The 14,621-nt window shown below is 37.8% G+C and overlaps 2 protein-coding genes across 4 annotated transcripts; one reads left to right on the top strand and one right to left on the bottom strand.

Annotated features, from left to right (window-relative positions):
- Nucleotides 1-2,818: 2,818 nt before the first annotated feature.
- On the bottom strand, nucleotides 2,819-7,498 carry LOC103931977 (GTP-binding protein SAR1A). 3 transcript variants are annotated; one of them, XM_048586619.1, is made up of 5 exons: nucleotides 7,026-7,498; nucleotides 6,781-6,890; nucleotides 6,521-6,639; nucleotides 3,900-4,029; nucleotides 2,819-3,277 (listed from the first exon to the last, which is right to left on the bottom strand). In XM_048586619.1, exons 1-5 carry the CDS (start codon nucleotides 7,204-7,206, stop codon nucleotides 2,957-2,959), a joined length of 861 nt encoding a protein of 286 aa, XP_048442576.1. In that variant the 5' UTR covers nucleotides 7,207-7,498; the 3' UTR covers nucleotides 2,819-2,956. The 3 variants fall into 3 exon arrangements, with proteins under 3 accessions (XP_048442576.1, XP_018499184.2, XP_009339785.2); XM_009341510.3 differs by lacking the exons at nucleotides 2,819-3,277; nucleotides 3,900-4,029 and adding an exon at nucleotides 6,077-6,413 and having other exon boundaries at nucleotides 7,026-7,480; XM_018643668.2 differs by lacking the exons at nucleotides 6,521-6,639; nucleotides 6,781-6,890; nucleotides 7,026-7,498 and adding an exon at nucleotides 4,536-4,776 and having other exon boundaries at nucleotides 3,900-4,031.
- A 4,192-nt stretch (nucleotides 7,499-11,690) lies between these two features.
- Nucleotides 11,691-14,035, top strand: LOC103931976 (E3 ubiquitin-protein ligase MARCHF8). Its single transcript, XM_009341509.3, has 6 exons — nucleotides 11,691-11,985; nucleotides 12,110-12,181; nucleotides 12,728-12,798; nucleotides 13,111-13,246; nucleotides 13,525-13,605; nucleotides 13,713-14,035. The coding sequence occupies exons 1-6, from the start codon at nucleotides 11,848-11,850 to the stop codon at nucleotides 13,899-13,901; spliced, it is 687 nt and encodes a 228-aa protein (XP_009339784.2). The 5' UTR covers nucleotides 11,691-11,847; the 3' UTR covers nucleotides 13,902-14,035.
- The last annotated feature ends 586 nt before the right edge of the window (nucleotides 14,036-14,621 follow it).

Raw genomic sequence — 14,621 nt, 5'->3', positions numbered from 1 at the left:
TAATATATGAAACAAAATATTTATAATTGCTAATACCAATTTACTCTTTAAGTTGGAGAGCAGTAGTGATAGGATAAATGAAACTGCCATGGGATCTTCTACTTCTTCTTCCTTGCATGTATTTACCTTATGTTTTAGGTTTTGAAACCAAACCAATCGCTTGCTTGCCCCAAATTCCAATGGCTCCAATCCGATTGGCATCCCGGGCGGTCCACGTGTGAGCTTTTTCCCCTTGCTTGCTTCCCAAGTCTCCCCCAATGCCATTGATAGGCCCATTAAGTAATTTTAATTTTCATAGATTCTAGTTTTATGATTTTTCATCTTGTTCCTTACATTTTTAGCTAGATATCTTGGATTATTCTTGTTTCATCTTCCCTATAAGGGTCGTCATCTCTCTCTCAATTAATTTCTTAAATCTCGTCGCTAATCTAATTTAATGAATATTGAAAATGATTTGTTGTACACATAACAATTGAACATAAATATTCTCGCAATCTTTTGTATGAAGATTGAAGAGTAAACTCTATATTATCAAAATACATCCAATTCATTCAAGACCCAAACGAAACTGAAATCAACAGTAGTAGCTAGTTGATGAACAGGTAATTTTACACTAATATATCTCTTTGGATTAAGCTTTAATACATATATGGTTCACATACAATTAATCTCACATTACATCAATCATAATCAACGACATTCTTCTTAATTTAAGTTGAAAATAACCAATGAGGCTTCTTCTTGTCAACCTTCTTCTCCTTAATGGTATCCAAGTTCGGTTTCCAAGTACCCTTGCCCGAAAGCTGCCTACTCAAATAGTTTGGTCTCGAGTCCAAATCTTCCGGCAGATCATACTCCGGCACATACCTGCTCATGACCTTGGACGACGTCCTCTCCATACTATATTCCCTGTCCTTGTTTGGCAACACGAAAGCTTGCCCGGGATCACCTGCCAGGCATATTCTAGCGAACAAAGGTAAAAACCTTGGCGACCTCGATTGTAAAACCAAATTTCCACTTAAAAGAACACCACGGATTTCTTCGGATGACAACGGCACTGGTTTCCCTCGCTTCATTGGCAGCATTAAGTAAACCTTTTTCATGTCGAGCTGCATGTCTGCAGGCAACGGGGTTGCCCTTTTTTCGGGGACAGCAGAACCGAATTCCACGACGACTTGCTGCGGGTTTTCTAGCATGAGCTCAGCGACGGTGATGGGGTGATTGAACTCATGCACAGAGCCGTTGGATACTATGACTTTTCCGGTGGCATGGGATTGCTTGCTGGAGATGGAATTGCCCATGATGATGAGGTAATTATTAAGGGCTCAAAAGCAAACCAGGATTTGACGAGGAGTTGAACAAATTCTGGGGTTTACTCACATTTTATATAGTGGGATTCTTCTTAGCTTAGCTTAGCTTGGAAAGGATAGGATAGGTTCATATGTTGGTTAACCAACTCCATCTTGGTGACGGACATATAGTTGACCTATATTAAATAAGGGAGATCGAGGGTCGTCGGTTCAACTGTAACTATGTTAAGTTGTTAACTAACTAAATCTATTTACAACTAATTTAATTGCGACTCGTTTTCGTCCGTCAAAGCTTATGGAAAATCACTTTTGATCTCTGCTAATACCTTTTTTGTTTTTTTTTTGGTTGATTTTTCTATTTCTTTGGCTTGGAATATTAGTAATATGACTTTGGGACTTAATAATGATACGACCAGCTCCAGCTCCAGCTCCAGCTCCAGCTCCATAGGGCTTAGATCAGTTTACTTATGCTTGCTTAAATGCTCTTGCGTACTTTTACGGTTCCATTTTTCACAAAAATTGTGAGCTATATTGTTATTACAAACCAAATAAGACGAGCATATAATGTTCTACTTTCTTGCTCTAAAATAAAAAGGGTTATTATACAAAATGGTCCCTGAGATTTGCATGATCAATAGAAATGGTCCCTGAGATTGTCCACCATCCATGATTTTGGTTATTCCGTTAAAAACTCTTTGGGCAATTTTCGAAGCTTCGTAACTCAATCGATTCTTAACCAAATTCGACCCATACTATATCAAAATGAAGATAAGAAAGTATACAACAAGATTATACCATTTGGAAGCCCAATGATTGCTGGAGATGGCCGGAAAATAGCCTGAAAGGTGACTGGTCCGCGGGAAACTTGGAAAACTCGCCGGAAACTAGGTAAACTTTAAACGTTCATAACTTCTTCAATACTCAACGAAATCGATTGATTCAAAAATGAAAATCATACTTCTCGACGAGATGAAGAGAATGGTATCTTCTTTACTGCTAACTCGCCGTGGTTTGGCCGGAAAACTGCTTGAAAGTGGCTAACTCGAAAATGGTTAGCCACTTTCGAGCCGTTGTCCCAAACCACAGCGAGTTAGCCTTTGAAAAAGGTATCATTCTCTTCGTTTCGTCAAGAAGTATTATTTTCGTTTTTGAATCACTTGATTTGGTTGAGTATTGAAAAAGTTATGAATGTTTAAAATTTACCCAGTTTCCGGAGAGTTTGTCAGTTTTCCCGCAGACCAGTCACCTTTCAGGCTATTTTCCGGCCATCCCTAGCAACCATTGGGCTTCCAAATATGTATAATCTTATTCTACACTTTCCTATCTTCATTTTGATATATTATGGGTCGAATTTGATTAAGAAACAATTGAATTACAAAGCTTTGAAAATTGCCCAAAATCGTTTTTAACGGAATGACCAAAATCATGGATGGTGAACAATCTCAGGGACCATTTATATTGATCATGCAAATCTCAGGGATCATTTTGTATAATAACCCAAATAAAAATTTAACAAAGCAGTGACATTCATATTTCCTTCTACACAAATCCCAAGACAAAGAAAGAGCCTAAATAAAACAAGGGAGACTGAATAAATTTTCAACTTAAGGCGCGACAAGTGGTAGTACACCTTGTCGACCATCCTCCTACTTGATGTATTGAGAGAGCCATTTGAAACCATCGCCGTACCCCATTTTCCGTACAATGCTGCACATAAACACTTCTAGCGGACGGACACTTGAGTCCGTTAGGTTTACATTCCCCTTGCCAGTGGTGAAGTTGGTCAGCCCAAGGTGATATCGCAACTCATCCTCCGAGGCAGCATGTGGTAGGTCAATCTTGTTCCCTAGAATTAGAAATGGGACAGTGGCTAGGGCTTCATCCGAAAGGAGTGCATCTAGTTCCTTATTGGATTCTGCAAACCGCGCCTTGTCATAGGCATCCACCAGGTACACCACAGCATCCACCTGTAAACACCTCAAATCATGTAGCTATGATTAGCTAATGTTGGAGCCTTTACATTGCTGATGAAAGTTCAAACACAGCATATAATGGACGATAATAAGACAAAAAAATATAAATTCAAACTTAAACATTCATAAAAGGCCAGAGGAACTAGGTTCTATAGTGTTAGGCACAACTCATATGCAGTGCACAGAAGATCCAACGTAAACACTAAACATTTACACATATTTCATACATTAGAAGGCTTGATTCAAATTTACACACACCCAAAAAAAAAAAAAAAAAAAAAAGGTTGTATCAAGCAGAGAACGCACACAACCAGGAGTCCAGGACGACAACAACACATTGCTTCCAAGATAAAGGGAAAATAAATTCTTGAAAGCAACCACACCAATACAGGTAGTAAACAAAAAATTCAAGAAGTGAGAAAACCAGACTTTCTCAAGGGACAGGAATAAGCAGACCAGAAACGATGCATTAAACCATGAATTTCTGAACTATGGAAAGAGTGAAACCTCTCGCAAGCAGGTTTAGGTCCAGGAAAAGACAATGGCAAAGAACTCCGCAGAGGTATGAGAACAAAGCAAAAGTGTGGCCGTTAATCAAGCTTTATGTATATCTAACCTTTGCATAGTAATCCCTCCAAACTCTGCGAGCAATCTGATGACCTCCCAAATCAAAGGCCTTGAACTTGATTTTCCCAATGCTCAACTCCTCCGATGTTGGATACTGCGTGGGCTGGTGCTGCACCAGTCTCTGAAAACGAGTGCAACAAAACTCAAATTGTTACCACACATGACAACAATACACTTGCAAACATCCTAATAATCAAAGCAATCACCAAACTGCACACAGATAAAAACAACCGCGGATTAGTGTACTTGCTTCAGTTTTGACTTCTAAAGCTAAAGGTTCGGGAAAAAAACTTGAATCCGGTGATTTGATTTGGGGGCTTTCCCATTAAGTTTAAATGATCAACTTTGACCTCAGTTCCGAGTTCCAACACTTGTTAATTTAACCCCTTCTCTTGTGAATCTAACTCCCAAATTCCAATTCTTTTCCTCAATCCTCAGTCTTCAACTTTGGAGACGAAAATTTAATCTAATCAATGAATTCAAAAGATTGAAATTGAAGTAAACGGAACATTTCTGATTCCTCGAATCCGAAGTAGGAGCCAATCGATAAGGAAATTAAAGCACAAAATTCGAAAATGAATAGCTGACAGAGATAAGAAAAGGGGGGCCGGAGGAAGGAACCGACCTCGTCTTTCAACATGTGGAGCAAGGTGGTCTTGCCGGCGTTATCGAGGCCGAGGAACAAGATCTTGGCCTCTTTCTGCCAGAGACCGAGGGACGCGAGCACACCGTAGAACCAGTCGAACAGAAACATGCTGCTGCTACTGACGGTGACGGTGATGCTGACACTGACGCCGTATCGGAACGAAATGGATCGAGTCGAGTTCGGATCTACGGCAATAAAAGCCTTATCGGATCAAGGCCTCCGACGAGAGTTCACTGAGTCTGCGATCCCTAATTCTAATTCATTCTCCGCTCGCTCTACAAGGTTTTTTTTTTTTTTTTTTTTTTTTTTTTGAAGAAACGATAGTATTTCATTAACATAAATGAACACTTACAAAGATGTCATATGAGTACGTATACTTCAGTGATTAATTTCTTGATCTGAAAGTAATAAGCACAAATACAAATGATTTGAAAGACCCTATACAGCCATCACACAAATTCACCACATACGCAATACAAAAACCTACACGAGAGGCTACAAAAAAATTCGCATAAGCGACACAAAGGCCGAAACAACATACCAGTAATAGATAACTAAACTTAAAAAACAAAAGAAACAGGTTTTGCAGCTGCAAGTTGCCAGAAGGCGTGGGGAGCAAAGCCCGAGGCACATGCAGAAATGTCGGGAGGAGAGCGATGCCAACTGTAGCCGGGACGACCTGAGAGAGGTGGGGAGGAAAGGGTTCTAGCCAGAGCCACCGTAAACGTCGTAACACCATCACAAACCTGAGAGATGGTGGGAAAAGTCGATTGTGGTGAAGGGTGGAGGATGGCTGAGATGGGGATGAGGGGAAAGAGGAAGGAAGGAAGAGCTAGGGAAAGAAAGGGAGAGGCTGCCACCGGCCTTCAGCCATAGCCAGAGGCCGGCGGTGATGGGGAAAAACTAGGGTTTGGTTGGGTTTTTGGCTGGAATGGCTAGAGAGAGAGAGAGAGAGGCAAATAGACCACGCTCAAATTTCATAACTGGTAACTGGTCAGTCTCTAATTAATTAATTAAAATATACTATGTAGATAGGCGGGGTTTCGCTGTAAATCTATTTCACACGTTCCATTAGTTTTGCTTGGTGAATCAGTGATGGACCCTAACATACTCGTACTTGTATTTTTTGGCGTATGTTAGAGCTTAGTTAAATGAGAGTTTTAACGAAACACTTCTGATACTGTTATGAAATTTGAGTGTGGTAGTTGTGAGGATAGTTGAGATTGTACCATAAACTTATAAGCACATGCAATATTGACTTATAATTGAAGTTGAGGTGCATGCTTCGTTTGGGCCGGCAGAATTGTGAATCTTGTCACAATTGATCAATTCTGTTGGGGTTGTATCATAATTCCTCACAAAATTTTTCCTTTTATCGATAGAAAACTCTTTTACCTTTACAAGAGCTACTTAATTAGCCAGCCTTCATATTTAGGTATTAGCTTCTTTAAAATTTCCTTCAATTCTTGTTCAGCACTTTGATCATTTGTCCTACTAGGCTTCAAGGGACAGAGATAGAATTCATAATTAACCACAAATCATGATCATACATATATATTGAGGACATGGCAGGTACAAGTTACAGAAATCTTTTCTTATAATTCATTTTCATCTTCTCTTCAATTTTTTTTCAACGATTCATCTGTGGAGTGAATTGACAAATGCATACATTTGTGAAATCCGATCCCTCTTCCCTTCCCACCCCCAAACCCCATTCATTTGCCTTTAGTTAATTTAGAAATTGATTATGATCATAGACGTCGATCTATTATTTTCGCTGATCAGGATTTCTTCACAATCACCACAGGACAATCTACGTGTTTCGCGCAATAATCACTCACACTTCCAAGAAGAGTCCTGCAACAAAATATCAAAATTATAACAAGATATCAGATGTAATTACTTATATCTATTAAAAATAAACAAATTCAGATAATTAGTTGATGTGAATGAATTAATAATACCTCTTAAAGAAACCATAACCATGGCTTCCCATGACCAAAGTGTCAGCTTTGAGTTTCTCAACCGTATTACATATCACATTCTTTGGATCTCCCTTCCCTACTACTCTCACAATATGCGCCTGCAAGCATGCAGAACATAAATTAATTAATTAACCAACTTACAATTAACTTTAAGTAATTGAAAAACACAAATTAAAGTCTAAAACAATTGCAGAAAACACACACATATAGCAGAGTCTAATTAATTAATCAGTAATTACATTGGTCTGGAAATTTCTGTAAACGGCTTCAGCTCTTTGCATCACTGAATTTACCATCTTAGTCCCGTATTTTTCCATGGATCCAACCACATCGTTCGAAAACATATATGCTGAAATATCAAGTACACGCACATCAACTCCAAATCAATATTTCCATTTCAGTATTCCAAATTGATTAATCAGGTCCAAAATTAGAAACTAAAAAGTATGTAATTAGTTGTAATTTGTAAGGGAACGTTAATTACCTGCAGCATCGAAAGTGGAATGGACTGGCTGCGGTTTGACATAGAGAAGAACGAGAGTGTTGTTTGCGTTTTGAGAGGAGAGGTTTCCCAGACACCAGGAGAGAGCATGCATGCTCTCTTCGCTCTCGTCTACTGCCACCACAATTTTGTGCTCTCTGCTCCTCATGTTTTCGGCCTCCATTCAATAAAAATTGCTGAGTTTTGCCCTGAAGAACTTTGGTGCACGTATGTGGTATTGGGAAAGCTTTGAGGCCTCAAGATATCGATAACACAAACCCGAACGCAAATATATATAGCGGCCACTTCACTTGTGCCGTGGTTTTTGATGGTTTCTAGTTTTTGGTTCAGCTGTGGGATTACATTACATTTCATTAACTAGATATGCAGACAGTAAAAACAACTGGTCCATCTCATCTGGGATTGGAAATAGTGGCCAAATTATACTGTAGTGGCTTTAGACTAACAAATTAAACCAGTTTGCAAAGGAAACGGTTTGAACTAGTACTAGCTCTGTGTGACGGAATCTTAAGTCAATAGTACATTGTTACTGCGTTTAACATGGTCATGTGGCAGAGTGTTAAATGACATATATAGTCATTCTTCAACTAGATATTTATTGACCGAATTGTAGTATTACCTTGTGCCACTGGGTCAACATCTTTGCTGAGGAAAGCGTAAGTGGATGCTGATTAAATTTTGAATTTTTTCAGCCCACCAAACCACACATGTTACAATCAATCATAAGGTAAGGTATACCGTATAATATATTACTCTCCAATAATTCACATGCATTCCGCCCGCCAGAATATGCTATGATAAGCATAACAGATATTTAGGACATCTTGGCGTACATACCAAAAAAAACAAATAATATCTTCTACTTGTTTCTATAGTAACAGTATAGAAAGCTGAAAATGTGTAAAGGCAAAAGATGCACTTTCTAACGACAAGTAGTTTTGATTTGCAGAATAAGTCACTTCTCAATATGTTGTGTTGGGGTAAATTACTTACAAGATTTCTCATTTTGGAGTTTTTAATAGTTAGATTATCGACCACAAGTACATCAATCAATGTCTAACGGTTAAAAAATCTAGTAGTATACTCCATAGCATTTTCAGTTACGTAGCGGGATATTTATATATGAAATAATTTAGATTAGATTCCATCAAATCCAAATTTAATACTAGAACTTTTAGCAGTAGATGAGGGACCAGCTATAGAGAGGTAGGACTCGGGACAGGTGTGGAGAATATCTAACTTGGAAAGCGTCACGTTTGTCAACCTGATCCATAAGGCAAGTCAAGTGAAGGAAGGAATGAATAGCTTCAGCAATTCCAATCCATGTCGTTTTAAGTCGTCCAAATCTGTTGCTGTTGCCGTTGCTTGTGCAGCTTGATATTTCTTAAAAGCTAAAGCACCTCTCCACTCCAATCCATCATCATCTCCTCATCCGGTAACGAGTGGTCGCCAAATATAAGCCATAATATTAGTATTATTCTTACTATCTTCCATTTCAATTTTGGAAACTTGTTAGAATACTTTCAATCTTGATGCTCAAGGTAGGTATTCTCAAGTCTCACGCTTTCCCAGCCTACCTCTAACAGTTGAATATGGCCCGGCCCAATATATGCCCAATCCTGCCACATAAAATTGGGCTTTCCTAGTGGCTTTCCCTCGCCCATTTATTTCCTTTGTTTTACCAAAATTAAAAGACGGCAGCCAAATATGAACTCTAGTGGCTTCTTATGATACTATGTTTCAGTTCAACAATGAAATAAGGTTGTTACTTGTTACGTACAGCATAGCCTTTGTAATCTCATATATCGCTTTATAAATTTATTAGGGAAATAAACTCTTTTCCTCCATCTTGTGCTCCTTTGTACTATTGGTTGTTTAATTTGTCGTTTAAGTGTGGAGATTTAAGCACGTATCAAATTTATTATGTTTGTTAAAAAGAGAATTTTGTTACATATAAGCTAACGCATATTGAGTGAAATTGGATTTTGGTTATGAGGTGTTTGGATTCCTCCTTTTGTGCTGTGGTGTAGATAAATGAATCTAGGATAATATGCTACAAAATTTTATACCAAATTTGATATTATTTAGTGTTTCATCTGAGCATTTATTCCGTCTTATCATACCACAACATTTTTTTTTGTTACTTTAAATTTGCTTATAACTGTTTGCTTGGCTTCTTTGCTTTGCTTTTGGAACCTCAAATTCCCATATAAGGTTGCAGGGTGACGATGTGAACGCTAGAGGCGACAAATTAATTTATTGAGTTGTTTATAAGTATCTATTAAGATCTATTTAGTCTAATTTGATCTTAAACCATTAGTATCGTTACCAAACTCACTTCTATATTTTGATGATAGCAAATTAAACAAAATTAAATAAGTACTTATTAACAATTCAATGAATGTGATTAGCTGCTGCCAAAGACGAACTTGTCGAACATTCTGGGCTCGACTTCTTCGAGTAGAGAAAGAAAGAGGTCGGTATTGTATTGTATATGGTTGGCTCCAAATGTCCCCACCACAAAGTGCCGACCACTTGCCTCAAAACCTTCAAACAGTTGTAGGTCCATACTATGTGGATATGTATTGATCCCCTGTTTCCCATTATTCCAAATATCTAATATCTACATGCCATTTGTTGCTTTGTGATTAGATAACTCCAAAAAGACGGATAAGAACAAATGTCACCAGTCCACCATTCTTATGTCTCACTCTCACAATATTATTTTTTCTTTAATTTCCATTAATTAAGTATATTATCGTTGTTAGTACAACAATTTACATATTTTAATTAAAAAGTCCATGTTTGCTAATTTACAGTTTACATAATTTTGATAAAAAAATAACCTTGTAAATGAAGAAAAATATAACCAAAAAGCCTGACACAATTGAAAAAAAGGAGAGGAATATGAGGTGCAGCAAGGAGCATTCGAAGAAGCAGCTCCGCCGAATGACACTCACGGGTCCGTGCTCATGCGTTTTTGGACTTGGGTTTCGGTGAGCGTGTTTCTTGGCCGTCTAATCATATAGCCGCAGTGGGGACCATTCAAGTTTAAATTTTAGTTTGTTCAGTTTTTTTCGACCGTTGATCAACGATCTCACGCTCAAAATTCAAAGGTGGCAGGGACAGGATAGGTAGGAATTCGAATTGGACACGGACGGGAAGGAAAATAGTGTCCTAACCCAATAATAGACGATTAGGAATCCCTACTACTTATTTGGCAACTGTTTCCCAATCAAATTATACATTTAACCTGACGGCATTGCCCCTCTCTCCCCCAAAATTATGCAAATTACAAATATCACATATCAAATAATCAGCAATTTTTCTTTTAATTTTTCCCTTCTTTTTGGGATTTCAGAATTCATATAAGAATTTAGGATCAGTTATCCAATTCAATCTTTTACTATTTTACAGTAGAAATGCATATGTGGATAATAAATAGAGTAGATCCATATTTCAAGCATATTTACTAATCCAAACAACTTTTTTACTTAAAAATTACACCAAAAACTAAAAGAGGTGTCATTGCTTAACCTAATGGTGCAAGCCGGGAAAGAAGCTGCGAAAAGTCTAAGGGAGATCAAGAAGCCGACCGTTTATGAACTTAGTCAGACTAGGATATGTAAAGTGTTTTTCGACCACAAGAGGCACATGGGCATACTAACAACTTAATGACACAAATGTCTAGAAACAAGTCTATCCAAACGTCAATCAGGCCACGTGACGATTCATAGTCAGTGACATAGGCCTAGGATGGGACGTAAACGTGGTCAGACCAGCGATTAGAGAGACAAGGTTGGATAACCAAGACCGAGCAAGACGCTCCGTACACATCATCTAGAAAAGCGTGTCATTTTCAACTGGGCACCTGTCACTTCATCGGCAATACCTAGCTAATAGGTGAAAAGGTGTCAGTACGCTAGCCTACGTATTAGTGGCGTATTAAATGCCGGGTTGGGAAAATCCAAGGATGGGGAGTTCATTGAGGGCCTACATAATGGGGCGAGACCTCTTGTATTGGGGTCGAACAACTGAAAGGAAAGAGAATTCATGTATTAGTTGAGCGCCATTTTTAGTCTTGAAATCAATATAATCTGACCAATACAGTGAGTGTAGTCGAGTTTTGAGGAATGAACCACTCAAATCTTTGAATCTATTTCATTTCAGACAATTTCCAAACCCACCAAACATTTAGTATTTTAATTTGTTACCTTACAAAGTTAGAGCATTACCACAATAAACATAACATGAAAACAAACTCATCCAAAAAACTTGATCAGAAGTCTTCCGACTCAAAACGAGTCAAACTGAAAATACGAGCTCTTATTTTCGGGTGATGCAGAGTTTTGAATTACTGTCACTTAGAGCTATTAGATTCAATTGACGAGCTGTTCCCTTTTCTTATACAAATGCTTCTTCTAAACGTTCTAAATTTGGTATAAATTGAAGTGTCTTTGACCGCGCTGGTCAAGTCCTGCATCCATATATGTATATGACGCGTCAGGACTCAGGGCAATACAACGAATAACAGTATTACTAGTTAATTAAGTGAATATTCGTTTGATTTAGATATAGATAAGTGCGGGGCATTTTTGGAATTTCGGTTACCTTTGCTTTATATAAAGTCCAATTTTTCGGACACGCGTAGAGAGAAAGAACTGGACACAAACAAAACACAGGCACACAGAGACAGTTTTTTGAATTAAAGAGAAGTTTTTCGAAATAAAGACAAGTTTTTCAACAACAGACAACACCGAAACAGAAAGAGAAAGAGGGCAATTGAGGGAGTTTATTGAAAAATATGGGAGACGTGATACTGTACGTGGAGGAGGATTCATGCTCGGCAGTTTCGCTCTGCAGGATTTGCCATGAAGAAGAATTCGGAAGCTCCGATCATAAGACCATGGAAGCTCCCTGTGCATGCTCTGGAACTGTTAAGGTACACCTCAAAACCCAGTTTTCTCTCATCTTCCTCTCTTGCTTTTCTGCTTCCGTTTCCGAAAAATCCTGCAAACGATTTATAAATTCTGTTTTTTTTTTTTTTTTTTTTTTTTTTCTCTCAGTTTGCACACAGAGATTGCATACAGAGGTGGTGCAACGAGAAAGGCAATACGACCTGCGAAATATGTCTCCAGGTAATATTCAGCTGATCAGATTTCGTATCTCTGGGTTCTTTCGAATTTTTCATTTTTTGTTCCGTATTTTATTTTGTGTTATGTATTAAATGAATTGTTTTTGCTGTTTTGCTTCGTGTTTACGTATCTCATCAGTCTTGAAAAATCGAAATGGGTCCGATGTCCTTTTTTTTTTTGTTCTTTTTCAAGTCGATGAGGATTCTTGGCGTTTAAAATTTGTCTTTTTCCCGTAACTTTGGTTTATGTTCAAAGTCTTTCTTTTTGTCTGGGTTAGTTATGGTTATACTCTTTGCTTCCTTCGTTCCGATGCAAAACTAAATAAAACGTTTCATGATTAATATCGTAGTCCTGAGTGTTGTAGTAGGAGATGTTATTGGCATTCTAAAAAAATCATTACATATCATCAGTAATTTTTGCTTGTGTTTTTATAACAAACAAGTGCATTATGATTTTTTAAAAGTGCTAATAATAACAAAATTTAAATTGGAAGAGAAAAAAAATGGTGTCGATGAAGTTTGACTGACCGTAAAATATGTATATGTGCAGAGCTATGAACCAGGATACACAGCACCACCGCCAAAAAAGACGCAGATAGATGACTCAGCAGTAACAATTAGGTACGTCTTATATCTTCTTAAGTATCCAGAATTAGATATATATCCGCATTCGTTGCTTTACGATATTTAATTATTTCTTTAATTTTCATTTTTCTATATAATTAATCAAATGCATGTTTATTTCCATATTGATGTTAATATATAGTTGAAGAAGGAGGCAGACAGACAGTTTTGCAAGTAGGTCTAAATTCTAATGGTGTATTAACAACATGGGAAAGTGATTAAGACCACTAATTGGAATGTTTCTAAATTGCGCATGTCCTTGATTTGATTTGAATTATTTTAAATATGTAATTGTTTATTTGGTTGCAGAGATAGCGTGCAGGTTCCGAGAAGAGAGCAAGAGGAAGAGGAGGGCGCAGGAAGCCCAAGATATGGCTACTCTGCGTCTCAATGCTCGTCTGCGGCTGACAGAAGTGCATCTTATTGTCGATCTCTCGCTCTCCTTGTAAGTTTGTTTTCTCCACATCTTTATGCACGTTATCTAACCCAATATAATAGTCTAAAAGGAGCATTTTTTTTATTTTTTTTATTTTTTATATTAGCGATGATCCATTTTAAATTAATCTAAAACTGTAGAGAGATGAATTCAAATTTGTCACCATTTGGCAAACACGTAGCTCATCTTTGACCTTCAGTATATTAAAAAAAATGTTAATTAAAATCCTGTCGAAAGAAACATGCTTTAACTCTGTTACTTAACCATGAGTTTGAATTGCATTGCAGTTTACGGTGGTGTTGCTGGTGAGGCATCTCTTTGTGGTGATTACCGGTACCGACGAAGATTACCCCTTCACGCTTCTAACTGTAAGTACCAGTACTACTACCAGCACAGTACCTACCACATTGTTATTTTGGTGTGCAAAGCTTCCTGCTGAAATGTACTTGTTAATCTTGATTTGGCCGCGTTTCAGGTGCTTATTCTAAGGTCTAGCGGGATTATCCTGCCAATGTACGTATTATTTCGAACAATCACAGCCATCCAAAACAGCATCCACCACCAGTATCATCGATATCGTCGTTATCAGCAGCAAGACTCTGACTCTGGAGATGAGACCGATAGCGAAGACCTGGCTGACAATGAAGAAACTCAAACAGTTTGACACACAATCTCCAATTGTTTTTTTTTTTACTTCCATTAATTTGTAACAAACAGAAACAGTAGAGAGCATCATATGATCCATGCCCATCTGTCTTGACGTATATACGAAAGGAAATAATATCGATTCTTTTTTTTTTTATGTTTCTTTGCTTGGTTAAAGATTCAGGTTAAGGTTTCCAAATCAAATCCTGAAAGTAAGGAATCCAAACCACCCACCAAACCTACCCAGAATAAATAATGAAAAGCATTAAGTAGGTTAATGTTTAGGAATTCAGCAACCTGGATACTGGTCAGTACTCAGTAGGGTTAACAACTCATCTACCCAACATATACAACTCACTTTTATCATAAAATAATAATGTTACACACTAATACCGAACTAAGCAACAACCTTCAAAGCTCGTTGGGTCCAAATTCGGAACCAATATGTCGACACTTGAACAATCATTTACAATGGACGACAGCAATTTGCCCTATTCAGGTGATGATATAGCTTCTACGCTAAGGAGTTGGTCAATCCTCCCCAACTAGAACCAACTGGCTTGAGGCTCTATATATCTACTTGTCCCTTTTAGTTACACGTTCCCGGAACCCTTGGTAAGACAATTAGCAAACTAGCAAGCTTGTCTGGTTCTCATAAAAAGTTCCGGGTCATGCTCATATTAATTGAGGGCAAGGTGCTTTAAATATAGATTATATACATGTTGAAGAAAACCATAGA

The sequence above is a fragment of a genome, unplaced genomic scaffold, assembly GCF_019419815.1.
Source record: "Pyrus x bretschneideri cultivar Hongxiangsu unplaced genomic scaffold, Pyrus_bretschneideri_v1 Contig25, whole genome shotgun sequence".
NCBI classification, from domain to species: domain Eukaryota; kingdom Viridiplantae; phylum Streptophyta; class Magnoliopsida; order Rosales; family Rosaceae; genus Pyrus; species Pyrus x bretschneideri.
This window is presented reverse-complemented; position numbering and strand designations above follow the sequence as displayed.